General features: G+C 41.1%; 1 protein-coding gene across 5 annotated transcripts in view; it reads left to right on the top strand.

Moving 5' to 3' along the window:
• Positions 1–23352, top strand: part of MTR (5-methyltetrahydrofolate-homocysteine methyltransferase) — a 106948-nt gene that overhangs the window by 71709 nt on the left and 11887 nt on the right. For all 5 annotated transcript variants that reach the window (XM_024232989.3, XM_054527936.2, XM_054527968.2 and 2 more), the window contains 5 exon segments: positions 8026–8093; positions 8995–9115; positions 15084–15165; positions 19451–19549; positions 20622–20697. In XM_024232989.3, coding sequence (XP_024088757.1) covers positions 8026–8093; positions 8995–9115; positions 15084–15165; positions 19451–19549; positions 20622–20697 — 446 coding nt within the window.

Genomic DNA, 23352 nt, shown 5'->3' with positions numbered 1-23352 from the left:
CCATTCCCCATCTCTCTCCCTTTCCTCGGGCCTCCATAGTCCCTGAGACACAACAATACTGAAATTAGGCCAGTTAATAACTCTGTAATGGCCTTGAAGTCCTCTAAGTGTTTAAGTGAAAAGAAGAGTCACACACCTCGATTTTAAGTCAAAAGTTAGACATGATTAAGTTTAGTGAGGAAGGCATATCGGAAAACTGAAATAGGCTGAAAACTAGGCCTCTTGCACCAAATAGCATAGTTTATGCAAAAGTAAAGTTCTTAAAGGCAATTTAAAATGCTCCTCCAGTGAACGCACAAATGATAGGAAAGCAAAACAGCCCCATGCTGTTATGAGGAAAGTCTGAGTGGTCTGGATAGAAGATTAAACCAGCCACAATATTCCCTTAAGCCAGAGTCTCACCCAGAGCAGTTTGGTGTTGCTGGAGCAATAACAAATTGAAGAGAGCTCCAACCGTCTTCAATTTTGTGAAGGCTGACAGAGGTGAAGAAGCTGCAGAAGAAAAGTTTGAAGCTAACAGAGGTTGGTTCATGAGGTTTAAGGAAAGAAGCCGTCTCCTCACATAATGGTACAAGGTGAAGTGCAAGTGCTGATGGAGAAGCTGCAGCAAGTTTTCTAGATCTAGCTGACATCACTGAGGAAGGTGGCTATGCTAACCAATAGGTTTTCAATGTAGATGAAATAGCCTTCTGTTGGAAGTAGGTGCCATCTAGGACTTTCATAGCTAGAGGGGGAGAAGTGAATGCCTGGCTTCAAAACTTCAAAGGACAGGCTGACTCTCTTGTGGAGGGGCTAACACAGCTGATGACTGTCAGTTGAAGCCAATGCTCATTTGCCATTCTGAAAATTTTAGGGCTTTAAGAATTATGTTAAATCTACTCTGTCTGTGCTCTATAAATGGAATAACAAAGCCTGGATGAGAGAGCACATCTGTTTACAGCATGGGTTTACTGAGTATTTTAAGCCTATCGTTAAGACCTACTGCTCAGTAAAAAAGATTCTTTTCAAAATATTACTCCTCATTGACAGTGCACCTGGTCAGAAGAATTCTGATAGAGATATACAAGGAGATGAATATTGTTTTCATGCCTGCTAACACAACATCCATTCTGCAGCCTGTGGATCAAGGAGGAATTTTGACTGTCAAGTCTTAGTAAGGCTGTAGCTGCCATAGATAGTGATGGATCTGGGCAAAGTAAATAAAAACAACCTTCTATAAAGGATTCACCATTCTAGACGCCATTAAGAACATTTGTAATTCATGGGAGGAGGTCAAAATATCAACATTAACAGGAGCTTGGAAGAAGTTGATTCCAACTCTCATAGATTACTTTGAGGGATTCAAGACTTCAGTGGAGGAAGTAACTGCAGATGTGGTAGAAATAGCAAGAGTAAACCAGAATTAAAAGTGGAGCCTGAAGATGGGAATGAATTGCTACAATCTCGTAATACAGTTTCAACATATGAGGACTTGCTTCTTACGGCTGAGCAAGGCTGAGCAAAGAAAGTAGTTTCTTGAGATGGCTACGAACAGTGTTGAAATAACAACAGAGGATTTAGAATAAATAGCACGTAAACTTAGATGACAAAGCAGGGGCAAGGTTTGAGATGGTTGGCCTACAATTTTGAAAGAAGTTCTGTGAGTAAAACGCTATCAAACAGCATCACATGCTGCAGGGAAATCTTTTGTGAAAGTTAGATTCAATTGGTGTGGGAAACTTCACTGTCGTCTTATTTTGAGAAATTGCCACAGCCACCCCAAACTTCTGCAGCCACCACTCTAATCAGTCAGCAGCCATGAACATCAAGTCAAGACCCTCTACCAGCAAAAAGGTTACAACTCACTGAAGACCCAGATGATCGTTAGCATTTTTTTTTAGCAATAAGTATTTTTAAATTAAGGTATGTATACGTTGTTCTTTTAGACATAATACTATTGCACACATAATAGAGTACAGTATAGTGTGAACATAACTTTTATATGCATTGAGAAACCAAAAAATTCACATGACTCACTTTATTGAGATACTTTATTTTAATGGTCTAGAGTCGAACCTATAGCATCTCTGAGTTATGTCTGTATTCTAAATTCCCCTCAAGAAATAATGTAGAATATTTGGAAATATTTTTGATTAATTCCATTGAGGTTAATTTTACATATACTCTGTAATAATAACTAGGAAAAGACAGAAGAGGACATTTTCCATTACAGATAATGCACAGTGTTTAATTATGTAAGAAAAATATTCTATTTCAAGATACATTTTAAAGTTCTACATCATACATCTAATATTTTTAAACATGGGTCTGATAACCAGTGGTTCTTAATATAACTGTCTAGTATAAGTAAAAGAGCGGTATGGCTGAGCATGAAAATAATTCCAAACCGTATAATGTTGGAATGTTCAGCTGAGTGAGGAACATGACTGTACCTAAGTCAAGGATATAGTAATCCAGTCTCTCCTGAGCACTTCACATGCTGATAATTATTTAGAGGCTTTGGATCCATTTTTTGAAGGGGAGATCAACAATTTGTTTTGTTTATTTTTTAAAAAAGTAATAGAAATGGCAACAGACCCCACTGGCACTGCTGAAGTACAAGTTGGAAACCATGGCTGGACTGTAGACTGGATGGAAACACATGCCATCTTGTGGTGGCATGTGTGAATTGCAGGAGCAGCAGATAGGCTGCCACCTTAGTTAACCTGAGAAATAAAGGGTAAAATGACAGCAAGTATCAAGTACCTTAAAAGGATGTAGATGCAGTTTTATTTTCCTTTTTAAATTTCTTCAGGAGACGAAAAGAACTTTTTGTCTTATATTACAGTATTTATTTTCGAAATTCTACGTATTCTTAAATAGTATGAGATGCCTTTGCTAAAATATTCAGTGCAACTTTTTTTTTTTCCTGGATTAGTATCTAAATTAAATGCTTGCTCTCATAGCTCTATTCTAAGCATTTAAAAAAGAAGTTTTTTTGTAGAGACAAAGTCTCGCTAATGTTGCCCAGGCTGGTCTCAAACCCCTGGCCTCAAGTGATCCTCCTGCCTTGGCCTCTTAAAGCACTGGGATTACAGGCATGAGCCTCCATACCCAACCTCTGTTCTGAGCACTTTAAAACAAATACTGTAAAATCAACATCTTCCGTAGCATTCATTTTTATTCTCTTTAGCCTCCCATGTGGCGAAATACGGGAATGTGTATAGGGAGAGGCTTACAGACATAGGGTATGGCCCAAAATGACAAAGGGAAACTGAGGGAGAGTCAAGGAAGATGGGGTTATGCATAGGGGTAAAACAGGAGGTTGTGGTAGAGGTGAGAGGGAATGGAGAGGGATGGTGGGAAGAGTGGTAGCAGGCACAGAGGGCAGGCTGGATCTGACCTGTGCCCTCTTCTCCGCTCCGACTTCACATACCCTGGGATTCCTAGCTAGTTCAGGACTCTGGGCCTTCATAGTGCAGGTCTCTGCCTAGACTTCCCTGTTTCCTTCAGCTAATACCCACTTAATTTTTCAAAATCCATTTCAGACTTCCCCCTAGGATGCTTCTGGTTGTCACCCATTTTGGGCCTTCCATACATAGTACACTGTAAATGCTTTCATTGTAGTACTTGCCACACCATATTCTAATTCAGAGCTTGCCAACAGTTTCTCAACTCAGATGTGCCAGGAAACCCATTCTCTTTCCTGCTCGAGAGTGGAACTGGGCCTCTGTCCTAGAAGGGTTGACCAGGGCTGTGAGCAACTTCCTTTGTGCATCTCAGTACCATAAGTGTCATTTTCTATATGTGGAAATAGTGAGAATTGCCCCTCTAATCAGTAGTACATTCGATTATTTCCCCAGCAAGACGGCTTTGAAGGCAGACTAATAAGCTGGAAATTGCACTTGTCGCCCAGGCCCCTGGCTCGGTGTTCTCGGTCGTTTTCTTACCTCACTGATCAGTGGTTATGATTCTCTCCTGCTGATTTCTCCTTCTGGGAGTGGTCTTTAAACACAGAAATGTTCTGGGGCTCAGCCCTTGGACCTCTTCTGTCTTCACTGTCTAGGTTTGTGTTTCTCAAACTGTAATGTACCTTCTTGTCACCTGGGGATTTTGTTAAAAGTCAGATTCTGATTAGGGTAGGTCTGGACTGGAGGTTCTGCATTTCCGACAAACTCTCAGATAGGGCTGGTGCTGCTGGTACAGGAGCACACCTGGAGTTACAAGGCCTGGGGTGGGCTGAAGTCGTCTCATTCGTTTTGTGACTTCAATATCATCTGATGTACTGACAAGTCCCAAATTGTATCTCCACTGTGGATCTCTCCCCAGACTTTAGGCTTACATATCCAGTGGACTCCCTGTCAGCTCCATTTGGATATCTAAAGAAATCTCAAATTTAGTATTTTGAAAACTGAACTAATTGCCACCATTTTATGAACGCCTCCCCAACTCTCCTCTATTTCAAGAAATAGCAACTTCATTTTTCTTGCTGCTCAAACCGAAACTCTTGCGTCATCCTCTTGTTGGATAACCCACATGTAACCCATCAGTTCTCCTCTCACAGTATTTCCAGGATCTGACCACTTCTCACTACCTACACTGCTTCTTGTCTGGATTTTTGCAGCAGCCTAACCAGTCTCTCTGCTCTACCCTGGACTTGTTTCAGTCCAAAGTAAATTCTGTTAAATCTAAGTCAGATTTCTTACTCCACTGTTCAAACCCTCCAGTGATTTCTCTCCTCACTCAGTAAAACTCAGAGCCCTTGTAGTGGTCTGCAAGGCCGTTGTGTAGTGGGTATAATCTGGAAGCTTCCCGGACCCCACCCCTGGCCAGTTAAATCACACTCTCTGGAAAATGGAGTCCAAGCTTCAGGTTGTTTGATTTTGAAAAGGCTCCCCTGGTGATTCTGATGCAAAGTCTACACAGGCTCTGGCCTTTTCCTCCTCCTCTGAACTTATCACCCACAACTCTATCCTTCTCCATTTCTGTTCCAGCCACAACAATCTCCTTACTCTTCCTTAAACATGGCAAGCATCCACATTAGACGTTCCTGAGAGAAACACTGCTGAAACAAGAAAAAGCAGTGACAGCAAGATGATTCTTGCCATTATACTGATGAGTTTTAGTTGAATTTTAAAACATATACAATGTTAAAATCAGCTTTGAAATGTATGCCTTTTTGTCTTGATTTAAAAGCAGTATGCTATTTTTCCTAGTTTTACATGTGACAGTCTATGCTTAGTCATTGTTTAACAAAAGATCCAGGTACTAGACTTTCTTCAATATGTTAAAAAGAAAAAAAAAAGCGTGTGGTACCATCTCACTCCTGCTATAACCTGCAGTGGTTATACATCATTAACACCTCCAGCGTGCATTTGTTACCGGGTTAGTGCCAACAAAGCTGAATATACTTACCATTGATTTGAAGTTATCTTACTTTTTACTGAAGATTCCATATGTCATAGTTTTTTTTTTTTTAACTCTTTTTTAAAAAGTAATATGAGTACAAGCTAAAAATCCAGTGGTATGAAAGGGCATATAGTGAGATGCCAGTCCCCTTCCTGCCCCGGCGTTCAGCACCCATTGTTACCAGCCAGTATGTCATGTTGTAGTCTTAAGCATTCTTTTTTGTTGTTATTTAAACGTTTTTGCCTATTTAATTTTAAGAATTGTTGATGTAATGAAATAAGTAAAAATGCGTGCTGTAAGTTTTTCAACATCTTTTAACAAATAGAAGGAGATTAAATTATCAAAATGACATTAAGGTACTCTGTAAATCTAAAATAGAAGTAATTCCTAGAACATTTTCCAGGGCAGACATTCCTGTTTCCTCTGAGTTCCAGGAAGCTCTCTCCTCCATGAGTTGAAATTTGTCTGGCACTGTTCTGTTCTCTGAGAGTGTGCTCCAGGCTTCCTCTGCCCCAGTGCCTGTTCTCTCTCCTGTGTGCCCATCTAGAGTCTGCCTTTCCTTTCAGTCTTGCCCTCTTGCCTTCGGTGACCTGCACCCTGAATCATTCTCCCTCTTTTTCTTGCTTTAAGTAATCAGAGTTCCCTGACAGCTCTTCATGTGCAGGACCTGACCTCTTTTTCATGATCTTCCCCATTGGCTTCCATGTTCAATAGGTATTTATTGAGGAACTTCCTTAGCCCTTTTTATTGGCCTAAATGGATAAGATAATGGATTTTGGAGTGAGATACTGATTCAGATCCCAACTCTGCCTCTAATTAGTTCTGTGACTAGACAGATTGCTTAATTTCTCTGGGCCCCTTCTCATTAAAATGAGACCCATAGTAGTGCTTTCATTATAGAGTTACTATGAGGGTTAAATGAGATCATTTATGCAGGCTGGGCACTGTGGCTCAAGCCTATAATCCTAGCACTTTGGGAAGCCGAGGTGGGAGGATCACTTGAGCCCAGGAGTTTGAGACCAGTCTGGGCAACATAGGGAAACCCTATCTACAAAAACTTTTAAAATTAGCTGGGTTTAGTGGGGCATGCCTGTGGTCCCAGCTACTCTGGAGGCTGAGGCAGGAGGTCGAGGCTGCAGTGAGCCGTAATCACGCTGCTGCACTCCAGCCTGGGTGACAGAATGAGACCCTGTCTCAAAAACAACAACAAAAGAGATTGCTTATGCAAAAAGCTGAGCACAGTGTCTTTCAACAGATGAATGGATAAGCAAAACGTGTTATCTCCATACAGTGGAATATTTTTTGGCCTTAAAAAAGACCGAACTTCTGATATGCCTCAAAACATGGTTGGACTTTGAAGGCACTGTGCTAAGTGAAGTTTAGCCAAACACAAAAGGGTGAATACTGTATTATTCTACTGATGTGAAGTATCTAGATAAGGCAAATTCACAGAGAAAGAAAGTAGACTGTAAACTAGTTCAACCATTGTGGAAGTCAGTGTGGCGATTCCTCAGGGATCTAGAACTAGAAATACCATTTGACCCAGCCATCCCATTATTGGGTATATACCCAAAGGATAAATCATGCTGCTATAAAGACACATGCACATGTTATGTTTATTGCGGCACTATTCAGAATAGCAAAGACTTGGAACCAACCCAAATGTCCAACAATGATAGACTGGATTAAGAAAATGTGGCACATATACACCATGGAATACTATGCAGCCATAAAAAATGATGAGTTCATGTCCTTTGTAGGGACATGGATGAAATTGGAAATCATCATTCTCAGTAAACTATCGCAAGGACAAAAAACCAAACACCACATGTTCTCACTCATAGATGGGAATTGAACAATGAGAACACATGGACACAGGAAGGGGAACATCACACTCTGGGGACTGTTGTGGGGTGGGGGGAGGGGGGAGGGATAGCATTAGGAGATATACCTAATGCTAAATGGCGAGTTAATGGGTGCAGCACACCAGCATGGCACATGTATACATACGTAACTAACCTGCACGTTGTGCACATGTACCCTAAAACTTAAAGTATAATAATAAAAAAAATAAATTAAATTAAATTAAATTAAATTAAAAAAAAAAAGAAAATAGAGCAGAGGTTACCAGGGGATGGAGTGGAGAGGGTGGGAGAGAAGAAGGGGTAGTTATTGCTAAATGGTTACAATGTTTCTGCTCTGGGTGATAAAATAAGTTTGGACGTAAATAGTGGTGATGGTTGCTCAACATTGTAATTGAAATTCATGCTACTGGATTGTACATTGAACAATGGTTAAAATGGAAAAGTATATATTGTGTATATTTCACCACAATTAAAAAAAATAACATACCAGAAACCATTGAATTGCACACTTGAAATGGGTAAATTGTATGGTATGTGAATGATGAGTCGGTAAAGCTGCTTAAAAGCAAGCTTAGCATAGTGCCTGGCGTATATGTAGTAAGTACTGACTAAATGGTAGTTGTGGTGGTAATCCTCAATATTTAGTGAGCATTTCAACTTGATTCTCATTTACATTAGAGCAGTATTTAATGGTTGAAATAAAAATGTTCATTTCAGTTTTGTCTCTAATGGGCTTTCATTAATTTTTTCATATCTCATTTCTGTGCCTCAGAGTTATTGATTTAGGAGTCATGACTCCATGTGATAAGATACTGAAAGCTGCTCTTGACCACAAAGCAGGTACTGTGCAACTGTACTTTGGGCATTTCTCTAAATGTCATATCCCCAGGTGTCTGTCATTTCCCTAGTTGTCTGTCAGTGAATAGTGATGCCCCGTGAGGGTTCTGTGGGACATACAATCAAGTGCCAGCTCGTGCACCAGGTTGCTTTCATTGCCATTTCTAATGGGTTTGAGAGAGGAGAGTGAACAACTGTGGAACTGAGTGCTGGAGATGGGGAATGGGGACAGACTTCTTAGAACAGTTGTATTAGATTTTTTTTCTGTGTGTAGTCATTTTTATATTTCTTCTCACACTGTGATATATTCAAGTCTGGGAAATCATGAGCTAGATATACCTTCTATTGCATGGCTTCCTAAAACTATGGCAAGTAATTATTGCAACCTTAAGTTATAAATCTTATTTGCTACCAAAAGCAAACAATAAATTGAAATTCCGCAGTCGGAAAAGATGTCTTAGAATTAGAAACTGGGGACGGGCGCCATGGCTCACACCTGTAATCCCAGCATTTTGGGAGGTTGAGGCAGGCGGATCACTTGAGGTCAGAAGTTTGAGACCAGCCTGGCCAACATGGTGAAACCCCGTCTCTACTAAAAATACAAAAATTAGCCAAGCTTGGTGTTGGGCACCTGTAATCCCAGCTACTCAGGAGGCTGAGGCAGGAGAATCGCTTGAACCCAGGAGGCAAAGGTTGCAGTGAGCCGAGATTGCGCCACTACACTCCAACCTGGGCAACAGAATGAGACTCCATCTCAAAAAAAAAAAAAGAATTAGGAATTGGGAATTCATGTTAGGTCTTTTGATCTTCATTACAAAGTTTTTTAAATGGATCTTCATGCTTTTCCTTTCATCCTCCTCACTGTCCTTTTTGTCCTTTTTTTTTTTAAAAAAAAAAAAAATAGATATAATTGGCCTGTCAGGACTCATCACTCCTTCCCTGGATGAAATGATTTTTGTTGCCAAAGAAATGGAGAGATTAGCTATAAAGATTCCATTGTTGATTGGAGGAGCAACCACTTCAAAGTAAGTTATACTAATGAGCTTTGTCCTCACTTCAGATTTTCTTACATGCCAGTATTTGAAACAGTGGTAAACCTGTGTTGTTTTGGATCTTCCCTTATGTTTAGTACATTGACTTTTTGTTATGTAAACACAAAAATTTTCCGGTGTTCACTTGGGTGAGAGCCAGAATACTTTCAGAGCATGCTATAGAAAACTTTTTTGTGATTGCTATTCTTTGCTTTTTCTTGGATTTCTTTGGCTTGCAATAATCTTTTTCTTAACACTCTCACTTCCGATTCAGTTCCTGAGAATTATAATGAACTCTTCTCGTGAAATTAAACCGAGTGGAGAAGCTGTGTTTTTTGGCACAAAATCATTACTTGAACTTTTGCCCACTCTGTCTTGAAGCAGGTGTCTGATTGAATGATTACAGGTTCCTTTGAAGGAACTCTAACCTTGTAGTAGTTTGGGGAACTCTAACCTTGTAGTAGTTTGGGGACAGAAAGCCCATCTAGCAAGAATGAACTAAATGGTCGCTTTGGGGAGTTCCTGAAAGGGGAGCTTTGTGGGAACCTTTGGGTTAACAACATAGAGAGGTATAAAATGTAAAGATGAGAAAGTTCAAATTTGTTCACTTGATAATTATTCAGTTTACCAGATTTTTCCTGGGATCATGATCATAGTGATATGTGGTAAGTGCTACGTTAACTGTGGGTACTAGACTTTTTATGCCACGTACAGTTCACTTTCTCAGGGAGCATTATCATACTGGACCATTGAACACAGTGGTCCCATAGCATCTAGTTTATTTTTCTGATGCAGAAATACAATAAAGGTCTGGTTATAGGTATGCTAGAAATACAATAAAGATCTGGTTATAGGTGTGCAATAAAGGTCTGGTTCCATAGGTATGCCACAATAAAGGTCTGGTTATAGGTATGCAAAAGAAAAGTGTTCCTTTTGCACTAGAAACAACTGTACTTTTAGCCAATTTGTATAGGGTTGTTCAGAGGAACAGAATCAATAGGATATGTTTATATATATAGAGAGAAAGAGATTTATTTTAAATAATTAACTCCTGTGATTGTGGAGGCTGGCAAGTCTGAAATCTGCAGGCTGGAGATACAGGTAAGTTGATTTTTTGAGTCTGAAGACAGTCTAGAGGTGGAATTTCTTGTTCCTTGTAGGGCTGGGGAGTGAATAAGGGACTCCTTGTCTTGTCTCTTAAAGGTCTTCAGCTGACTGGATGAGGCCCACCTACATAGTGGAGGATAATGTGCTTTACTCTAAGTCTACTGATAAATGTTAATCACATCTAAAAAAAATACTTTCACAGTAACATTTAGGTTGTGGTTAACCAAGAAGTATATACCATGGCCTAGCCAAGTGTATACGTGAAATTAACCATCATACCATTTAAAATTTGAATGAGTCATCTTCATAAGTAGAAACAGTATTATGTGTCTTTTATCCATTAGCTGTTCTTCATACTTGAAGGATTCGATAGTTTGACTATCGTTGCTTAATGTTAGAAAACAGGGTTTGTTTTTCCACAAAGGACTTATGTACCAGGAAATGTGGCAGACTTGGTCTCAAGGGATATGGCCACCCATTAATAATGGGTTTTGATGAGCATGGGCTTGGGTAATTGATGACAGGCTTAGTGAAGAGAATGGTAAGAGGACCTATGGACTGTTGTCAGAATGAAAGACTTTAATATCAACTGTGAAGTAGAATAAATAAGTATTTAAAGGAACATAATTAAAATATATTACATGTTATGTAAATATGATGCTGGCTTCAAAAAAAGAATCTTTTTATATGGTGGGACACTACACTCAGAAATTTGCTTCTCGTGCACATTGGAACTTTACCAAATAGTCCATTCTCTATCGTTTACCATGTAAAAGCTACCAGATTAAAGAAAAAAAACATTGAGAAGCAACGCAACTAGCCTCTCAAGATACATTATTGGCAAAATTAGCTTGTTAATGATTCTTAGCAGTTATAACCTGATATATCAAATTAGAATTAACGAGATAGGAAATCGCCAACATCTCTTCAGTTACTGTGAAATATCTATTCTCATTGTCTTGGAACCTGTAAATGTGTTTGGCCTGAAGGTAGAAAGCTGAGTCCACTGACCACCTAAGGTTTCTTTCAACTCTGCAGTGCATTGTTTCTCTATGAGCCCTTCCTCTTCTGGTTCTCTTCTCTTCCATGCCTGTTGCAGTTTCTGGGAAATTACTTGGAAAATAAGAGCTAGTAGGTAGCACTGCTTCCCGGGAACCATTCCCCTCTACACTGTGGTGCTGGAACAGCCTTTGGAAAACAGATTCCCACGCAACCTCCAAGCACTTCACTGTAGAATTTCCCAGTTCTGACTCCATTCTAATTAGTGACAGTGGATGAGGTCTGCGATCTGAAGTCTTGCTTTATCAAGCTCTCTTATTTAAGTAAGTGCTTTTACAGAAGTTTAGCAGTTATACAGAAAAGTACACAAATCATATAGATGTACAACTTGACAAGTTTTTACAAAAGGGAACCCACCCATGTAACCACCTCCAGATCAAGAAATAGAACACTAATGGCACCCTAGGAACCTCACCAGGTTCCTCCACCCAGTCATCCTTTCCAGCAAAAGTAACCACTGTTCTTTCTTCTGTCACCATACGTTGGTTTTGCCTGCATTTCAACTTTATATAAGTGGAGTCATACTGTATGTGCTCTCCTGTGTCCGGCTTCTTTTGCCCCACATCAGCCTTGTTACAATAGTTTGGTTTTTTGTTGTTTTTTTTCAATGTAGTATTCCATTGTATAATGTGCTGTGACTTATTTAGTCTTGCTACTGTTGGTGGACATTTGAGGTTTTCCACTTTGGGGCTATCACAAACAATGCTGCAATAAACACTTAATGCTTATGAATTTTGGTGCACATGTATGTGTATTTCTGCCTCGAAGCAGAATTGCCAGATCATAGGATATGCCTATGATCATCTTCATTAGCTTATTGCCACGTAGTTTTCCAAATTGTAGCAATTTACACTCCCACAAGCAATTGTGAAAGTTCCAGTTATTCCACATCCTTTTCAGTGTTATCCCTCGTCATGGGTGTAGTAATACCTTGCTGTGGTTTTCGTTTGCATTTCTCTGCTGAGTAATGATGTTGAACACCTTTTCATTTATATATTGATCATTTGGATATGCTTTTTAAGTATTTTTAAAAATTGGGTATTCTGCTTTATTCTTATTGGTTTGTACACATTCTTTAGTTTATAGTAGTTACAAGTCCTTTATCAGAAATACATATATTGCAAATAGATTTTTTTTCAATCTGGCTTGCCTTTTGCTATCTTAGTGCTGTCTTTGGATAACAAAAGTCTTAATTTTTATAAAGTCTGATTTATCAGTCTCTTCATATATAGTTAGTGCCTTTTGCATCCAAATAAGTAAGTCATCTCCTAGGAGAGCCACATTTGCTAGAAAGCATTCAGGAGTTGAAATGTCTCAGAAGCCCATCTAAGAGCCCTTATGATTTCCTACAAACCAGTGGAGCAGTAGCTCATTAGCTCAGGACTTCCACGTTTTCATGAAAACATCGCTGAGAGGAGATAACCCTATGGCTTTTCCCGACATCAGTGACTTGCAGTAGCATGAGTAGAACTGGAACTGTACCCCCAAGACACTCGAAATGAAGGTTAAGGCTGTCTAGTGCAGGAGTGTCCAGTCTTTTGGTTTCCCTGGGCCACATTGGAAGAAGAATTGCTTCAGGCCACACATAAAATACGCTAACACTAACGATAGCTAATGAACTGAAAAAAAAAAAAAAAAAAAAAAAAAAAAACTGCAAAAAATCTCATAATGTTTTAAGAAAGTTTACGAATTTGTATTGGGCCGCATTCAAAGCTGTCCTGGGCTGCATGTTGGACAAGCTTAGTCTAGTGGATGAATCGATATTTGGAGAGATTGAAAGAGTTAAATAGATTTGGGGTCTCTGGTCCCTGAGCACACACTGGGCATAAAACAGGAGGGTCTCAGGAGGCCATGGAGTTCATTAATCTGCCCCAGGGCCATGGTCTGGCCTCCCTGCCACTCTGTACCCCAGCCTTCCCATTCCAAAAGGTGGCTCCTGACTCACTGGCTTGTGCCTGAATACCCATCTTCCAGCTCAGTTCTCATAGCCTAAGGCTTTGCAGTCCTTTGCTTCCTGTTTACAAGTGGACATACTGTTAGGAAGATGGAACAGGTGAAGTGGTACTGGTCTTGTCTGTCTTAGGAGTTTTTAGAGCCTTCCTTGAGAAGCCTGTTAAAAACACACTCATGCATATATTACGCCTATAACAGTCTCTTGGTTTTTAAAAATTACCTCACTGATCCACATTTACTAGACCATGTCAGACAATTCAGAGGAATGTAAAGTACAATTGAATCTCTCTCTTCCTACCTTCCGCCTCACCTCTAACTCCCATAACCAGTGTGGACACTTCGATGTGTGTCTCCCTGTTTTTTTTCTAAATATATAGAAACTTAGATATAGGATTGGTTGGTTGTTGGGAAAAGCTTGAGGGTGGTGTTTCTTAAAAATACAATTGCATTAAATATAGTGTTCTGCTACTTTGTTTCTTTCTCATATAATAGCATATTCTAGATAATATTCCAAACGTACGTTTTTGTTGAGGGGGAAGAATATGAAAGCACTTGAGGAAGAGTACTGCTACTTCTGGGGAGGAGGAGAGAGGAGAAAAGGTGGAAAGCACTGCCCATCTCGTGGGGACTGCTGCTGGCCGCCCTTCTAAAGATGGGATGTGGCCAGAACACACTTCTCCCTCTCCAGGGGTTCTGGATTAACCACTGTAAGGGAGGGTGTACGCATTTTCAGTTTTCACTTTAATTCGTTATGTTCTATTATGAAATAGCAGATCTGTAGACTATCCTTTTGCTATAAACATCCAGTCATCACAGGACAGTTTGTTTTGCACTTCTGTTAATTAGGCAGTTTTAAGAATGAAAGGGCGTTTCTTCCTAATACCAACATTTTCAAGTTTGGTAATAGGGATGTGGGGCTGAACCAATCCTAAATATTAAAAGTAAAATATTGGCCGGGCGCAGTGGCTCACGCCTGTAATCCCAGCACTTTGGGAAGCCGAGGCAGGTGGATCACGAGGTCAGGAGATCGAGACCATCCTGGCTAACACAGTGAAACCCCATCTCTACTAAAAATAAATAGAAAAAAATTAGTCGGGCATGGTGGCGGGCGCCTGTAGTCCCAGCTACTCGGGATGCTGAGGCAGGAGAATGGTGTGCACCCAGGAGGCGGAGCTTGCGGTGAGCCGAGATTGCACCAGTGCACTCCAGCCTGGGTGACAGAGCAAGACTCCGTCTCAAAAAAAAAAAATAAATAAATAAAATAAAATAAAGTATTTTTCTTGCTTTTGCCTCTCTGTATTATTTTGTGTTGAATTTCGGGTTTGGGGTTCCATACTGCAAGTACAAGGTGGGATTGGGGCCAAGGAGTGTTGATGTCTCTCATGAATAGGGGAGCAGCTGCTAGACAGCCATGTCCTGTGTCCTCTGCCTGGTTCCCGGTTCCTTAGGGGCCCTGGCTGCTATCCCAGCTCATTTGGAGGAAGGAACTCAACCTGACCTTGATGACAGCAGTGTGATTTCCTGGGCCTGGTTACCTCCCTTAAGTCACGTGGGCTGCTAATGAGCACCAGGTCATGCACGGGCTCAGTCCCTTGTTAACGGAGCTGAGGACAAGGTCTTTCTCTTCTGCAGAGCCTGGGCTAGGTTTCCCATCTTAGGGTAGGGAAAAAGTCATTCATGTTTTCCAAGGGAAATTTGAAGTTCAGTATTTGTAGGTGAGCACCTTGAAATGTTTCTCTGGAAAGCACTGTAGAAATACATTATCTCTAATGGCTCTGAACAAGAGTTGTGTAGGAACTGTCAGTGCTGATGGATATATTTTCTTTCTGACCCTTCTTTTTAGAACCCACACAGCAGTTAAAATAGCTCCGAGATACAGTGCACCTGTAATCCATGTCCTGGACGCATCCAAGAGTGTGGTGGTGGTAAGTGGGTGACCTTACATTTTATTCCAGATGTGTTGGAAAGAGTGCATTACAAGTAAGGGTATAACTTCAGATCTATTCATTTTTATTCAGTTATACTAAATAAAGGTCAAAGAGCAGCCTGAGGCTTATGGTGTGCCTCTGCAGTGACTGCCTTGCTGCAAGGAGGTCCAGGTGACCATGTCCTGTACTTTCAAAGACAATTACAGAACTGAGCAGCAGACAGGTAGATGGCCTGGCACCAGGACACCTTTCACCTGGACACCAGCCAGCCAAAGATTTCACCCACTCAGAAACATGAATAGATATTTGCTTGACTGTCTAAAAGGAATGTTGGATTTTTAAATGACCTTTTTCCAGATAGGAAAACAAACTTGAAAGTGTCCTAGTTGACCCTACCCAAAGACAGAAAAACATCTACTAGATATTTAAAACCCAGAACAGTGGTTTCTGCTTCTCTGTGAACATCATAAACAATTCACCCACGTCCTGCTTTTCTCTTTCAGTGAAGCCTGACATTCTACCTTGTTATAGGTTTCATTGTTTTCACTGAATAATGGGATATAACAGCTGGGGTGCACCCGAGAGGCAGTGTGGTCCGGGGGTTTCCAAATTGATTTCAGCCACAGAATCTTTGTCTGTTAAGTGACGTCTTACCTGGAAATTCAGTGTGGCAGAATTTCCAGGTAAGACGTCACTTACCATCACATCCCGCTCCTAGTGTTCATCAAAAGAGCACAGTTTGAGAACCACAGATTTAGCCTAGCCTTCACATTGTGCAGGCGAGGAAGGTTACTGAGGTGGCCTGGTGATCTGCGAGACTTCCAGTGATGCCATGCGACCTGGATTAGGGTGACCACATTTCCTGAGCTATCTTCCAAGGAAATTATTTCAGATCTGTGAATTTATTTACATGAAAGTTATATAATAATCACTAACATTGAAAATGTGTAGTGTGCCAGGTACTGAGCTAAGTGCTTTACATGGATTTTATTTAATCCTCGGGCTAACCTCATGAGGTAGGTATTTTTTGGTCCCCATTTTAGAGATCAGGAGACAGAAGAATAAAGAGATGAGGAACTCTGCTGAGACCACACGTCTGCCAAGTGGCAGGTGTGGGATTTGAATGCAGGTTATCTTACTCTGTGTTAAATTAAACTTGTTTCCCATTAATATTTAACAATTCTCCTTTATTAAAAAGGATAAAATTAACTCAGTCTGGGATCATAAAATTGCAGTTTTTTATTTGCCATTGATGTAGACAAATATGCAAATAAGCTATATTTCTACAGCTCAATTTTAAAACAATTTTTGTTTCTTATTCTTGGATTGTGCTCCATAGGAGCTTATGTCAGGTCCATGGCTGAGTGCTGTGGGCCTCTTTTCAACACTTGTCATTATTTTCAAACACTGATGCATAGCCCTGAATAGTTTCCATTCAGAGGCAAGACTTTTGGATCCATTTAGTTGCACAGTGCCAACCTTTCCTCTACAGGCAGGGGAAAGAATCAGCCCTTTGATTCCATGTTTGGAGGACAAGCTCCTTCACCATTTTTTTTTTTTTTTTTTTTTTGAGACGGAGTGTTGCCCTGTTGCCCAGGCTGGGGTGCAGTGGCGCGATCTTGGCTCACTGCAACCTATGCCTCACAGGTTCAAGCAATTCTCCTGCCTCAGCCTCGCAAGTAGCTGGGATTACAGGTGTGTGCCACCATTCCCGGCTAATTTTTTTTGTATTTTTAGTAGATATGGGGTTTCACCATGTTGGCCAGACTGGTCTTGAACTCCTGACCTCAAGTGACCCACCCGCCTCGGCTTCCCAAAGTGCTGGGATTACAGGCGTGAGCCACTGTGCCTGGCCTCCTTCACCGTCTTGAAGAGCTGGAGCAGTGGGGGCCTTGCTGAAAGCCAGGCAGAGAATAAGGAGTGGATGTTTGTGCTCTTTCCAGTTTGGTCCAGCCACACAGCCAGCAGTGGTTAGCTCCTCCTGTGTACAAAGAAACGACCACATTTTGAAATTGCTCAAACATAAGTCAGATGATAAATCATGTGGGTAACTGCTAGTGACACTTCAGGAGCCAGTGGTATAATTTGTTTCAGTTGGTTGTGGGCTCATTGGCTCAGGCTCTTTTGATCTAACTGAAATGAACATGGAACAGGATCACATTTTAGCAACTGTCTCATATATTTGGAAGATTCCAAAAAGATGTAGCAAATACTTAATGGTTGGAGATTTAGACCCTTGCTTTTTTTTTCTTCTTTAATAAAAAACAAGGTGCCAATATTTTATTCTTTTTAAATTATAAAATATCTTTTCAGTTTATTCCCTCTTATTGTGTGGCTATTGCCATGAAATATAATTTGTAAAAATGAAAGAAAATATAAGCTGTGATATGTCCCAGTGGTTGGCATGAAAACACATGATGGATTTGATTTTTTGGTGGCAGGATCATGTAGGTTAGCCCACATATTGACCATGAACTTGTTTGCGTCAAGTAAGTCAGACTGGGCCAGAAGGGGCCTGCCGCTGTGGCTCTGGGAGCAGCGCGCTTCATGGGGCTGTGCAAGGTGCCAGCAAACTGTAGCGGTATGTTCTTTCTACACAATAGCACCAGCATCAGGGGGTTGTAGAGTCTCTGGATGTCAAGGACATCTGGTTTTGCCTTCTCAGAGGGTATAATCTAGCAAAATGCAAGAGGGTTTTAAAACATTGGTTACATACACTTCAGGGAGTTCAGAGTAGGCATTCCCTTCTTGTTTCATTGGGCTGTGCGGGCTTTCCTAAACGAGGACTCCATTGAGGTGAGTTTAATGTAAGGCTGGGAAATACTTTGTAGCGTGAACACTATTTAGGAACCGATTTTTGGCCTGCCACAATGGCCTTTTCTGATTGTATTCCTGAATGAGGTGATTTTGTTTTATACTAACTCATGGGTGATTGGATTGTTATTAGAGATACTTAGAAAACCCACATAGAGTTACAGACTTTTAAAGCTGGTGGGCACTTTAGCCGTCATTCAGTCTAACTTCCTTAAGTTCAGATGAAGATGTTGAACTTTCTTGCCTTTTTGTGTATTAGATAATCCTGCTGGAGAATGCAGGGATGGGGCAGTGCTATGTTTATTTTTTAACTGATGTGATCAGTAGCTGCCGTTTCTTCTTTCTGTGTAATTTTATTTTGTGCTTTGATGGTAGCTATTTTTCTATCAACTTGATAATCATAGTAACAAATAATATTTAGCTGATCCTACTTTTACAATTTAATGAGTAGACTTCACATTTTCTCAGATTATTGGTTTCCTTTCCAGTGTTGGCAGAAAGTCAGTGGACTATGAAGATTAGCCTCATTCCCTCAGCAAACATGTAGTGAGAATGCACCTCCAGACACTGGGGTAGGCACCAGCGGTATGAAGGTAGTGAATGTGTGATTGTAGCTCTCATAGGGCTTTCTAGTAAGGGAAGTGGATATCTAAATCGAAACTAAAAGGCTTTGGAAAGTGCAGTAGTAGATGAATAGAATATCTTTGAAGCATTGAGTTGGGGGTTTCTTAACCCAGAGGGTTCCCAAGACCTCCTTCAGGTTCAAAGTTTCACTAGAAGGACACAGAGAACCCAGAAACACTGTTATGACCATGGTTTATTGTTGTGAAAGGATATAGGTTAAAATCAGGAAAGGCAAAAGGCACATAGGATGGAACGCAGGAGAGACCAGGTACAGGCTTTCAGGAGTCATCTCCCCCATAGAGTAATCTGGATGGTGCTTATTTCTTCCGCTGATGATATGTGACAACATGTAAGGAGGCTTGCCAACCCAGAAGCTTACCTGAGCCTTCATGTCCTGGGTTTTTATTGGGGGTTGGTCACATAGGCCCAGAATGCCCATGTGTCTAGCCTTAATTGTTCAGTCTTCAGTCCCTGCAGAGGTCAAACATAAGCATGAGCTAAGGTCCCCCACCATAAATCAGACTGTTAGCATAAACGATCTGACGTGGCCCAGGGTGCCAGGTATACAGTGACTCTCTTATCGGGCAGGCTATCCCAAGGGTTTAGAGTTTGTCTCCCAGAAACCAGTCAAGGGCCAGTCCTTTCTTTGGCTTGTGCAGGGTTTGAACATCCCAAGCCCACTGAGTTTACCCTTTCCTGCACACCAGGCAGGAATTAGCACAGTTGGTGAAGGGAGAAGAAATGAAGTTAAGGAAGCCTTCCTGAAGGAGGTGTTATCAGAGTTGACCATTACTGCACCAGTTTTATCATCTTTTGCTCATCTATGGCTATCTTGCATTTTCAGTGTTCTCAGCTGTTAGATGAAAATCTAAAGGATGAATACTTTGAGGAAATCATGGAAGAATATGAAGATATTAGACAGGACCATTATGAGTCTCTCAAGGTAAGTGGTAGAAACAGATTTTTGCTTGTTTTTAATGTGACTATTTTTTATGATCCTAGTTTTTAATGTGACTTTTTAAAATGGTTTTGAGGAGTGTAAAAGGCTTGGGATCATTTTAGAGAATTTCTGTCTTCTAGTTCAACTCAGAGGTCTTCAGTGTCTTAAGTTCCCAAATAATTTTTGGTTTTATTGAAATGAATTTTATTTATTCAGCCAAACATTTATTGGGTACCCAGTAGGTGTTAGGGGCTGTGCTAGATATCAGAGCTATGGTAATGAATAAAACATGAGTTCATACTCAGCAGGGAAACAGGCGCTGAAACAGTGTACTGAAATGACTCCCACAGATGCCCATTCTTGAGGAGCTAATGGAAGAAAATGGAGACATGAGGCAGGACCAGTGTAAGCCTTTTGCCTGACTGCCCAACACTGACTGTGCAGAATGATGTTTCAAGAACTGTCCGTCTCTTGATAAGCTTCAGGGAATCCATGGAGAACAGGCATAATTATGCTTTGGAAGTCACTGAAATATTTCTTTCCGGTTATCTGCCTTCTGGGCTTTGGTGGGAGCATTTTGGGAGTTGCTAGGCAAGTGAAATGAGATCAACAGCATGAGGAAAACATGCTGTTTTGCTTCTGAGGTGATAGCTAGGCCAAGACGCAGTGGTTGGCTTTTTTCTCTCTCCTTAGGTTCGCCCACAGTGGACAGTTTCTTTAATTCTACCTTCTGGTCCTCAGGGTGGGCCATGGAAGACCAGTTAACAGCTGACCTCAGGTGTTCTAAAAGTACAGGTCAGACACCCCTAGTACCTCAGGTTCAGGCCGCAGAACCAGGCTCGTATTTATATATCAATAGTTAATGGATGCTTATTAAATCTTTACTATCTATTGTTCTGGTACCAATGTGAAACCGACTGGGTAGAAAAGGAAGAGCTTTTTAGGATAAAGATTCTCATGAATAAGAGCATTTGCTTTCTTGCAAAGCTTACATACTGGCCTTCTTGGACATGTTTTCATAGTAGTTGTAGAAAACCTAAGAGTCTCTAACTAATTTTTCTTTGTTTTTTAACAGGAGAGGAGATACTTACCCTTAAGTCAAGCCAGAAAAAGTGGTTTCCAAATGGATTGGCTGTCTGAACCTTACCCAGGTCTGTTTGGCTATGGACTAGAGAAAGACTGGGTGTGGTAACTGACAGTGTGCTGAGGAAATACATGCATTTACTTGGCTGCAAAATCAAACCAGCAGCTAACAACTCTCAACTGTGTCTAATGCTAATGAGTGACTGATGACCGGAAAGAAAGGGAATAGGTACCATTTATGGAGCAGGTGTTGTGTGCCAGACACCATCCTGAGATGGACTCATAGCAGCTCTCTGAGTCCTTCAGACAACTCCATAATGGACGTGGGAATTATCCACATTTTAATTTGAAGAAACTGAGTTTTGGGTGGAAACTTGAAAGGTTACTAGGAATCTCTCTCTGGTCTGTCTTCTAAAGCCATGCTCTTTCCTCTGTGCTGTGCTTGCGTGGGTCCCCGTCTCCTTGAAGGAAGTTCTGTGGAAACCTGCCTGGGTGGTACTGTCACTTGAGGTGGCCTGGGTCTCTCTCAGGCCCAAGAGCAGATGTGAAATGTCTAAAATGGGAAACGCCTTTGCATTCACACATCTTTAAAACACTGCAGCAAAGCAGATCCTCTATTTCTTGTTTTCTCTCTGTCCTCTCTCTGGATGTTTCCCTCTCTTTTTATTTCTTTTATTTGGTTTCTTCCTTTTTTAAATTTCTAGCCACCTTTCTTGCCTCATATAGGTGTTCACAAGGGAATAAAACGTGTAAGATGTTTTGACAGGCGCAAAGAGGCGTGAGACACAAATGCAAAACCAAGATAGAGTGAACAGGGGTTATATTAATTGAATCCATATTTCCAAGGTAATGTATCAAATCAGCTTTCATTGCTCACGACATCTGTGTTCTACACATGCTTGGCAGAGTTGAGCAGATTAAATTGGAAATGTAGGTGTGCTTGGTTCTAATTTCATCCCTGCTGAGTTCAGCGTGGTTTGGTGGAAAGAATGCCATATTGGGAGCTGGGAGCTCGGGGTTCTCATCCCAACGTGGCTCCTGACTCTGACTCACGGAGTGACCTTGAGCAGCTTGCTTCCACGTTTGACAATTTCTACCATGTAAAAAAAGGAGTTACTTTTTGGAAATGTTGTGAGGGTAAAATATTCTGTGAAAACCTTTGAAAAAATATAAATTGCTATATAGTTCAAGCTCCGATTATTTGCTCTGTATCTTTCCCTGTGAAATTGGAATAATAACACAAGGGCAAGTCTGTTTGGATCAAGTCAAACATCCAAAACATATTTTGCTGGAAATACCCTCCAAAGGCCCACAGCACCTGGCAGCGGTTGGGATGCTTTTTTAGTGGCCCCTTTAACCTCTGGCATGGGGCTACTGCAGGGTCCACCCTGCTGCCTGAGGGTCATGGGCCCCTGAGGCCTGGCCCTCTAAAATATATCTGAGGACAGCCAGTCCTAGGGTAGTTGCAGGAAGTCGATAGGGAATAAAAGGGGGTCTTCTTTTACGGCCCTTATGGTACAACCTCAAACATTTCTTAAATTCTGGGAGACGAGAGAGTCCATCAGTGGCTCTGCAGCAGCGTGTTCTCTCTGCCTTCCCAGGCGAGAGGATCCTTGAATCAAGGGCCTATCTGTAGATTCCTTTTAGTTTCTCTAGTAAGGGGACTATAAAGGCTTTGTTACCAACAAACCAACATAATAGGATATTTCCAAAGAAGGGATTGTCCCGTGTAGTAGAAGGATGAGGAACAAATGGGAAAGAGCTACTGTGAAGAAGTATGAAAAGGTAGAGATTTCCAGGCAGTAGTAAGAAGTCAAATGAGAGAAAAATACTCTAGAAGCTTCTGTGTTCTCCCGGAGCCCTTGAGATTGGTAGAATAGGAAGTTCCCTGATCCCTGGTTACAAATCAGGAAGTAGAGAGACAGGAAGGCTCGGATATGGCAATGGAGCCAACACCTTAGACTCCAGCCTGATCCTGCCATGTCAGACCAGAGTCCGAGGTGCAGACCACACTACGGTCCGGAGGGCAGATGGCAGTGCTGCTCTACCTCCCCAGAAAGCCCAGCAGCACCATCTGTCTCTGAAGTCTTCACCATTATTTAAATTATGATGCATTTTAGACTCACCAGGAGGTATAAAGAACAATATATTAAACATCCATGTATACCTTCTAGCCAGCTTAAGACATAACGTACCATCTGATTTTTAAAAAACAATGCAGAATGAACAGAGGTTATATTAATTGAATCCATATTTCTAAGGTAATAAATCAGCTTTTCCTTGCTCATACATCTGTGCTGCACACGTGCTTGGCAGAGTGGAGGATTATGTATTGAGGAGTATGTATCGGAAGTCCCACATGTTTCCCTTCCTCCCCTGCAGAAAGCACAGCAGTCCTGAATTTGGGACTTCATTTGCCCATACTTTGAGCATATGTGTCAGTAGGCAATCTAGATGATTGTTTCCGGTTTTGAAACTTTAGATAAGTAGCTTACTCTCCATGTCTTTCTGGAGAGTTCTTCATGTTCACCTTGTCTTCATTTGTACAAGTGAGGATTAACCTGTCTGTCTTTCCTTCTTGGGCGGGGGGTGGGGATGGAAGGGTTGAGGGAACAGTTTCCAAGGGTGGTGTAGTCAGCTGCATGTGAAGAATAGTTTATTTAAGACTCACTGCAGAATTACTCCTTCTCCACGATAATTTAAAGTTCCCCTCTTTGTAAAAC

The sequence above is a fragment of the Pongo abelii genome, chromosome 1 (genome assembly GCF_028885655.2).
Source record: "Pongo abelii isolate AG06213 chromosome 1, NHGRI_mPonAbe1-v2.0_pri, whole genome shotgun sequence".
Taxonomy (NCBI): domain Eukaryota; kingdom Metazoa; phylum Chordata; class Mammalia; order Primates; family Hominidae; genus Pongo; species Pongo abelii.
This window is presented reverse-complemented; position numbering and strand designations above follow the sequence as displayed.